At 29.0% G+C, this 9,884-nt stretch overlaps 1 protein-coding gene across 1 annotated transcript; it reads left to right on the forward strand.

The window, feature by feature from the left end:
* The first annotated feature begins 6,993 nt into the window (after positions 1–6,993).
* LOC108558256 (transcription factor mef2A-like) lies at positions 6,994–7,812 on the forward strand. Its single transcript, XM_017915100.1, has one exon. The coding sequence runs from the start codon at positions 7,126–7,128 to the stop codon at positions 7,810–7,812; it is 687 nt and encodes a 228-aa protein (XP_017770589.1). The 5' UTR covers positions 6,994–7,125.
* The last annotated feature ends 2,072 nt before the right edge of the window (positions 7,813–9,884 follow it).

A 9,884-nucleotide genomic window follows, 5' to 3' on the forward strand; every position in this document is an offset into this window, starting at 1 on the left:
AGAAGAAATAAGAATTAATCTAGTATTAAATAAGAAAAATATTTAATTTAAAATTTTATTTGTGATAGAATTGCTTACCTTTGCTATTTCCCGCAACTCCATTTTTATAACTTCTTGGTCACTTTTTTTATACTTCTTATTGAGTTTCAAATACAAAATCCGATACTAAAAGTTCACAAATTCATTTAGAAACAGTCAATTTTTCACCGAGAAGCGCGTTCTTCTAAAACTTTAAAAATATAGTTTTTTTTTATTTCCATATTTTATATCTTATTTATTTATTAATTTTGTTTATATATCTTTTGTTAAACAATGCTCATATGATTTATTTTTTGTAACTATCAATGACATTTGTAATAATAATGACATTGACATTTAAAAACTATTTGAAAGAGTAACCATTTTGTTTGCTGTGTAAATTGAGGCGTTTTTCTACCGAAAATAAAAGTTTATAAATACTTTATAAAATTTATTAAAAAAAAGAATATACAGTGGAACCTCGCATAATGAGCATTTTGCTTAACGAGCAAAATGAATTATAAGAAAAATGACTCGCTTAACGAGTGACGATGAGAAGAGAAGTCCCGGATTGCGTGACTGCTACATCACACTGCTAAACTCGTTAAGCGAGGTTCCAAAGTGGACAAACTAACGATAAAATTTTAATAAACTATACAATTTGGTAATTTGAACTCGAAAAAGACAAAAATAATATTTAATTTTTTTAATCAAATTAAAAAATGGCTCAAAAAGTTTGATTTCGGAAACTTAACAATATAATTTATAATATAATCATTAAGTAAATATTTAAAGAAAAAAGTAATTTTAGATGTTGTTAATAGTCTGTACACAATTAATACAATTATTGATAGCATTAAAATATCTTAACCATATAAATTTAAAAAAATCCTCAAAAAATACGAATTCGACAAACTCTTACTTTTTATAATAGACTCTGTACTAATTAATGAGCCAATATAAATTGAATATGAAAAGTTGAAAAAGACAAAAGTAATTCTAGATTTTGTACAAATTATTGCTAGTATCAAAATATTTCAACTAAATCAAAGGAAAAAAAAGTACAAATTGGACAAACTATAGATATTTTTTGTACATTGTACAATAGAGTATAGAATTAAGTATAGAAACTCAAAAAAGACAAAATTAATTCTAGATTTTGTTAAAAATATAAATTATTGTAGCATTAAAATATCTCAACAAAATGAAATTTAAAAAAAATGCCTAAAAAAAATACAAATCGGAAAAGTGGACAAATAAGTCAAACAGTTTAAATTTAAAAGAAACATATAAATTAACTTTTTGTATACTCCAATTAAGATTAATAAGTAATTAACATAATTAAGTGTAAAACTAACATACAAAATACATTATTAATTAAATTAAGTTATATTAATGTATTTTTGGATACAATTTTACTAAATATTTCAAGTGAATAAAATAAAATTGTATCGAATATTTTTTTGAAAAAATCAAGCAAAACATATTTGTAATTAGAAAGTACATGGTTTTATGGTTAACATTTAGTTAAACAACTAATTGATTATTTTATAAAGATAAAAACAGGTTTTATACATACTTGGAGCAATAGAAGTTAATTCTATAACAGATTCAGTATTCAAATATTTAAATATGGAAAATACCTCACATAATATATTATAATCTGATTGGAAAACTTAAATCAATTTAAATAACAAAAATAAATTCTCAAAAAATTAGTACACAAAACTATTTTTTTCATACATAATTGATCGTGTTTTCCTTTGAACATTCAAGTCTCGTTTTGTCCAGTTAAATATTTTCGCGGTTTTAATTGTAGAAAATGAACATTGAAAAAAAATATATTTCATATTAATAATGTAGATTATAAATAACAATTGATGATAAAAAAAATCTCTTTTTACTCTTGTTTTGACAAGTGAAGTATTATGTATTAATCAGATAAAAACTAATAATGTATACTAACAAGCTAAGCTTTATTTATCATTAGATAAATAGTAAAGAAAATAGAAGAGTTTTGTTGAAATTCCGTCAATGAAATTAATGCTTGACATGGATTTGGTTTTAACCGATGAAATGTATTAATTAAAGTACGTCTATGATCACCGAGATGAGAATCTGAGTGAGTGTCCGTCGCAGAGAGGACAGTTTATAAATTAATTCGTGGTGTAAAATAATAAATGGACGTGGAACCCAATAAACTGGTCCATTGTTTGTTCCAAATGCAAATTGGAATTTCGATCGAGAGATATTCTAACGCGTCCGAGAGTTATTATTAATGAAGCGGACGAATCAATTATAAAAAATAACTCCGATAATATCCTGTCCTGTTCCCATCCTGACTCAATCCTGACACCAGTCCTTAATATATTTAATTGGGACTCAAAACCCACACACACACACACACAGAAATACACACCGGTCCTTCGAGACGAAGGAGATAACACCCAATGATATCTGTTTACCTGTGAGCATACGATGTCCATGTTTGACTTTCACAGATTTTTTGGCGTTTCTTCCCTTCGTCTCGTTTCCGAACCGTCGCCTGTCCTCTCTTTCACTTCCATCTCCGTTTGTCTTGGATGAATGAAGTGTACGAGAATGCCCACTAAACAAGGTCCGACTGTTTACTAAACGCACACTTAACTCCCGCTGCGTGATTCTCTCCTAAATACGCCAAACAACAATACCTTTAATGCTATGCACAGGGATCCACGCAAATGATTGACAGGTTGTAAAGCACTGTATAGCACAGAATCCTTTTTCTGTGTGACTTGAAGAAAAAAAAACGTGAAACCGCACAATGAACATCAGCTTCCTCCTCCTTATCCTCATCCTCCTACAAAACAAACAAAAAAAGTAAACCTTCTCATATCAAGGCAATACCTCAATAACATGGTTTTTAGCTGCAGCAAAGCGCACACAACGAAATCGAGATGTTTGCAAAACAAACAAATTTGAAGGTCGACATGAGCATAGTGGTGGTAAATGGTCAAGAGGATGAAGAGATAACGTGTCTGATGCCAATAAAGGATTGATTTCTTCATCCTGTCTCATCTCGTGACTACAATAAACATCTAAAAATAACATCTTCATTCTTGCATCAATCTTTAAATTTAATATGAATCGTTGAAAACCCAATTATCTGCGTCGTTTTTTACAATTGTCCAGTAGGAATTAATACAAAAATATTTCATTTAAATTATCTTGTAATTCGAATGAAATCTAACAATAGATTTAATTTTTAAATTATATTTACTAGAAATAATATAATCGCTTACATAATTCCAAAATTTAATGGTAAAAATTTTAACTATATTGATCATTAATAAAAGACCTACAATTTTTCATTGGAATACAAAATTCTGTAATCCGTTAAGAATTATAGTTCATTGTCATTTTAAAAATTTAATTTAAAGAAATATGTTTTGGCAGAAAACTTAATTAATTTGTCTTTATCTATATGTAATTTCATATTTAGTCAGAAAGAGAAAACTAATGAATTGTCCAGTTATGATTATATAAGGTGTCTCAAAATTCACGCAAGAAGTAATTTTGATAGAAAATACCGGTTTGTAATTCCAAATTGTAATTTTTTCATAACGTATTCACTATAAGGTTATGTAATACGCAATTCTTTAAAAATAATTAAGGTTTGGTAGCTACAGTTCGCAATTTTCGTACAATATGGTTGATATAGAGATTAATTCAAAATCAGAGAGACTGAATCAATTAGATAATCCAGTTTTTTGTGCCTAAATTGCAAGATATAAAGCCCACAAAACAATTCAATTATGCATGAGACATTTCTCAGATGATGCGATTTCACGCAGTTGGACTTTTTCTTTTTTGCCAACAAGTCTTGAGTGAGGAAATTGAGCCACATTTATGCAAAAAAGTCATGCGTCTATGCCAGCAAGCCGTGAAAGCCTTTTACCCGATATGCTATACCATATATAATCTTATAAAATTACAATTTGCAATTAAAAACCTGTATTCTCTATCAAAATTACTTCTTGAGTTAATTTAGTTTAAAAATAACCAAAATTGAAGCAAGGTATTAAATCTGTATTATACAGTTTTCTACGCATTTTTTTTTCAAGAAATTATAACATTAACTTAATAACAAAAAACAATTTAGTTTAATAATTGCTTAATTTCTACATTAATAATAAAAACAAAAGAATCATTTACCTTGGTTGGTAAGTTGTGAGCATAAGATCTAAGAAAATTAAATGTACTCTTAAAACACCAAGAAAATACTGATCATACCTGAATTATAAATTGAAAATTTTGTAATCTTAATAACTTTGTTACAGCAATTATACAAAAATAAATATATATTTATAATTCTACCATTGCAAAGGCCATAAATCGAATAATTGATTTTTTAGTTCCAAGTCAAGACTAAAAACTATGTTTTCTATTCAAATCTTGCGTTAATTTTGGGACACCCTTTATTATTTAATGAACTATAATAAAATGAAAAGACGGAAAGATATATTATTTTAATAATTTTATTTTTTTCTTTCAGAAATCATATTATTCTATTTGTTTTAATTAATAAATTAATTATATTCATAATTGATATTAAATTTCGTAAATTGATATATTTGTTAACCTATCTCATAGTTTTTTTTGTCTTGTTAATGTTTCTCAATAATGTTTTTGAACTTTGTCTTTGTTAGTTTCTTGGGATGTAGCCGCAGATAGTTAATTTGTTTTGCGGTGTATTTCCCCGTTCATTTAATTAATAGCCTTAAGGTAAATATGTTTTTGAATACGTTGGTTTTGTATTTATCTACAAAATAGTCTCAAAATTAAAGAATATAACAAAATCAATATTTGTATTTTATAATACAAAAAAATATTCATTTATTGTAGAAAGATTTATAAAAATTGAGCAGCTTTTATTAAATTCACAAAATGAAAAATGAAAACTGACTGAACAAATTATTACCCCAAAAGAAATGAGGACTAAAAGCCTTGTATTTCTAGTTAATTGATAACTTATGTTATTACCAAAACTATTTACAAGTATTTTTCCTTATACAAGCAAATTTTACTTTGTTTTTACCTTAACACTAACAGTAAATAAGAATCTAGTAATTTTCTGCATACAATTATAAATTTTATATATTTCCTTTGCATTAAAACTACGATATTTTTATAACGAATTATTTACATTAAATTAGATTCATCTTTTCTTTTTAATCGCAATCATTTCAATTACTCGTATGTAAAAAAACATATTTACATATTTTGTACCAACTTTCTTCTTGAATTTGTTCTATTTTGATGTTTACTTCTAATTCATTATTTACTTCAATCTCCATCAAATTCTCTAATATTCTCTTCTTTTTATAAGTATACATTCTTCAACACATTAAATAACTTCTGTCCCTCAAAACCCAAATATCCTTCCTAAATTTAAATATCCCACATTATCCCTATTTCAATACCTAATGTCCCTCGATTTATACACACTTGTTCCTACTCCGCTACTTTTTTTCCATCATTTTTATGTTGTTCATTTGTATATTATTATTATAATACTGATATTATTTCATAATTAAACTTATGTTCTCGGACCGAGGTCTTTCCGTTCGTTAGCCCTTTGGCCAGCCTATTAATATATATATTTTTTATAATAGAATTTATTTATTTATATGTATAGAATGTACTTTTGGCCAATAAATTATTATTATTATTAAATAACTTCTTTATTTTCTCCTCAAACTATAAAAAAATCATCCTTTTTTTAGTTTCACCATTTCATTATAAAGTCTTATACTTTGTGTTTATTTTTTCTTGGATAAAAAAGGAATAAATCGATATCATTTAAAGAAGAAACAAGTTTACAATTATTTCTACACACAAATTAATTTAATGAAATAAATTGATTTATACATAAAATTCGATTGTAAAATGAATTTTAAATAAGTAATAATTCAATAATTAAACAACATTAAGACATAATTTTTTTTCGAATTTTCGTGGAAAACATTCTAAAATATTGTAAGAAAAAACTAGTAAAAACTTTACATCCATTTATATAATATAGAAAAGTCTATGAATTAATACTTATATATAATTTATTTCGACTTATTAACAGTAAAAGTGTTTGTTTCTTATTATAAATTTAAAATATAATTGTAACATTTATTTCAATAAGATCTAAAGAGTATAAAAAAAACACATGAATCATTGCAAAAGGCTATTGACCGTAGTGTGTATCTGCCCAAAACACAAATAATTTCATTAGAAATGAGTTGGAAATTTCTCAGTTATTTTTAAAACTTGAATCGATAAAATGCAATGAACTTGTTATCAAAGCGCTAATGCGTATTTAATGATATTTTAAATCATTCCTTTCCGTAAATTTGGAGAGCGTGAATGTCGACCGGAATGTTATCTATATGACTCAAAAAAACTTAGAAGAAAAAAGGATCAAGAACAGGTATCGTTTGCTTCGAAGGAAAGACGTAATCAATTTCCTGAAAACAAAGCATCGCTTATCGCGAAACCAGTCTTTCGGAAGACAACAACTCAAAAACAAACAAAAAATATTTTTTTTGTATATGAAACAGAAGAAAATGTCAAACAAGTGTCATGTAATTTTCGATAATTCGTTGGGTTTCGGTTTAATGGAATTAAGAGGTTTCGAAAATGCGAAAGGATGATAGGTGAGGAGAGTGAGAGAGGATGGACACGCAAAGTACAGGAGGCTGCTGTCATGTCAAATCCGGTAGCCCGTGACAGTTGTAACGTGGAATTGAATTGAAATGTTTTCGGTGCACAATGATGGCTGGGATGCAGACCAATGGGATGTGCAGCATCTTGGGAGGAGGAATGCGATTGGCGGGAGAGGAGGTGCGCGCAGGATCCGAAGCCCCTCCTTCGTATAATATACACACACTGCTCGAAAGCCAGAAACACGAACATACCATACTGATACACACATGAGCACACGCATCCTCGAGGGAGTTCTAAGCCCGTCGGTGTTGTTGTTATAGTTGTTGTTTTGTAGTAGAAGCAGCATTTGTTCTTCGGTTTTATGTGAAGTGCGAAGTGTGCGGGAACTTCGGAAGGTATCTCTAAGTGAACATGATGATGATGGACGTTGGGATGTACGGCCACGGACATCATCACACTCAGCACGGAAATGTCTACAACTCGTCGGATGGTAACTTCTACAATTACGCGAACGAAGCGGCTTCTTGCTCTCAAACGCCGCAGATCACCTCCACCCAATACGGGTACCATTACGAAGACGGCGCCGCCACCTCGTACAACTACAACCAGGACGCCTCGGAAACGTCATCCAGTCCTTACTACCCTCACCAAACCATCCCGCAGGAGAATCCCATAATAAGCACGGACACCGGTCTGAGCTACACCAATTTGGACTACTCCAACTCCAACAGCTCTTCGGCTATGTACCCGCCGATGCCCATCTATCCACCAGAGACTTACCAAAGAACCCACGACTCGATGCTGCGGCACCACGACGAGCTTGATTACATCCACGAGAACAAGTACGCTCCGCATCAACTGGATCACGATCCTTACCAATCCTGCATGGAATATCCGCATCATCGCGGCTTCAAGGAGGAATCCCCGCAACCGCCACCGCAGCAACAGCAGCAGCAGCAACATCATCAGCAGCATCAGCATCACAGACCGCAGGTTCTGCACCAGATGCAACAGACCGCTCCGCAGCCACAGCCCGTCCTTCCCACCTACAAGTGGATGCAGGTCAAACGCAACGTGCCGAAACCCGCAGGTCAGTGATAATTCATTATTACCTCCAATCTTCATTACCTACGTGCGTTGAATACTGCTTTTCGTCCGAATCGATTTCACTGGCCACAAGATCTCGGTCGGAGATAAGCATACTTGACCCCCAACACAGCCCTTCGCTTAATACATACGCATGCAAACTATTATTCTCTTTGAACATTCCCTAAATTTAATTCCTTATATAATTGAGCTTTCAAATTCTTACTAATAATTAAAAGCAATCAAGAATCTTTGTATTTTTATATATTCAAGCTAATGACCAAACTATTAACAATTTATATATCTATTCAACGAATAAAAGTGAAGTTGTTATTGACAGTAATTGAGAAGACATTAGAAGATTACTTTTATACTACTCAATTCTTGTTTTATTTTATAAACTTTTTGTGTAATTGTTCTCTTTCTGTTTAAATGTAAACCAAAATATTTCACACCTTTAGATATTTCAGTCTATTCTCTAATAATTTCTTGCATTATTGGAGTTGATTTTTATTTTAGATATTTACAATCGCTTTTTATATAGAAATATTGAAATTTGAGATTCCCATGAAGTTGTAATATTTTCAATTGATGTTTCATTTACAGAAATATTACAAATACAAATGCGCTTTCTACAATGAAGTTGAAGTTATTGGATTTATTTTTATTCAGTTTTTTCTAAAACTTTATTTTCTTTATAATTTTATTAATGTGTAATAAAGTTTTAAAATACTTTACTTTATCGAACTTATGAGGAATGTGTAGAAAAAAAAACAGTTAAAGAGTCACTTCATACTTCACATAAAACCGAAGAACAACTGCTGCTTCTACAACTATAAATCAGTTTTCTTGATCCAAAGTCTCGTTTCAACAAGAAAACCCAAATTAGTTGTATTGGTTTTAGTTGAAGCAAAGATTAAAGAGACATTGAAGATTGATTAATTGACTCATTTTTCTCGTATATAATTTATTTACATAAATATTGATAAAAATTCATATTTATATAAGGACTAATCTGAAAAAGTCCAGATGCAAATTGAAAGTTGATGGCACGCGATTACCAAGCTCACTACCACCCGACCCTTCAAATTTGATCGCTATCAGAAATTGGCCCTTTTAAACCACCCTCGCTGGTACCGGTTTCAATCGACCGCGGACAGATTTCACGAGTAATCTAATTTAGAGTCTCATGCAAATTCATTCATTTGTTTTTTTTTCATTCGGTTTTTTTATATATTCATAGAGTGAGTTGTAATTTTCTAAATTTGAATATTTACTATTATTTATAATGATGATATAATTTATTAATTATCAAATAATAATTAATTATCGAAATATTTAGAGAAGATTTTTTGAAAAAAAAAATCAATATTTTGGTATAAATAATTTCATAAATTTATAAAAATTGAAGTTATGAAGATGGAAGTATAACAATAACTGGCATAGTGCAGGTATTAGTTTGAAACCGGACTAATCGAGTAACTAAATACATAGAAAAATAATTTTCTACGCTTATAATCCGGACTGATCGAAGCCGCACTAAACGAGATCATTTAAAATAGAATGATTTATTAATATTAGATCATTTTAAATGTAATAAACTCAGCTAGTTTCTTTGAAATGTAGAATGAAAGTATAATTTTGGTCCAAGGTAATATTTCTTTTTAATTTGTTGAAAGACAAAAAATGATTTTACAAATAAAAATCAATCACACTAATGAAGATTTATTCAAATAAAATAATTTGTGATAATCTATTGACAGCTATAAGCAATAAATGAACATTCTTGATATAACAAAAATAAATTTATTATTCGTAATATATAATTTGTTATAATGTTACAAATTGTATATGTTAAAAGCAACTATTGCAAGTTGTTTTTTTTTTCAATTACGAATGTTTTTCTTCTAAATGATTTTATTATATAACAATAATTATATTTTTTCATTATTTTTTTTTATATAATCATTTCGAATTCATATTTTATGTAATAATTATTGCAATAATCTTTCAATTAAGTAGTTTTTTATATTTGTTAAATATATTTTCTATCAAACAAATGTAAAAAATTAAACTATTTTTAC

The sequence above is a fragment of the Nicrophorus vespilloides genome, unplaced genomic scaffold (assembly GCF_001412225.1).
Source record: "Nicrophorus vespilloides isolate i.1.1-1 unplaced genomic scaffold, Nicve_v1.0, whole genome shotgun sequence".
Classification (NCBI taxonomy): Eukaryota; Metazoa; Arthropoda; class Insecta; order Coleoptera; family Silphidae; genus Nicrophorus; species Nicrophorus vespilloides.

What these genes read in the sequence shown, in the direction of transcription:
- LOC108558256 (XM_017915100.1), top strand. Translation starts at nt 7,126, where the DNA reads ATGATGATGATGGACGTTGGGATGTACGGCCACGGACATCATCACACT.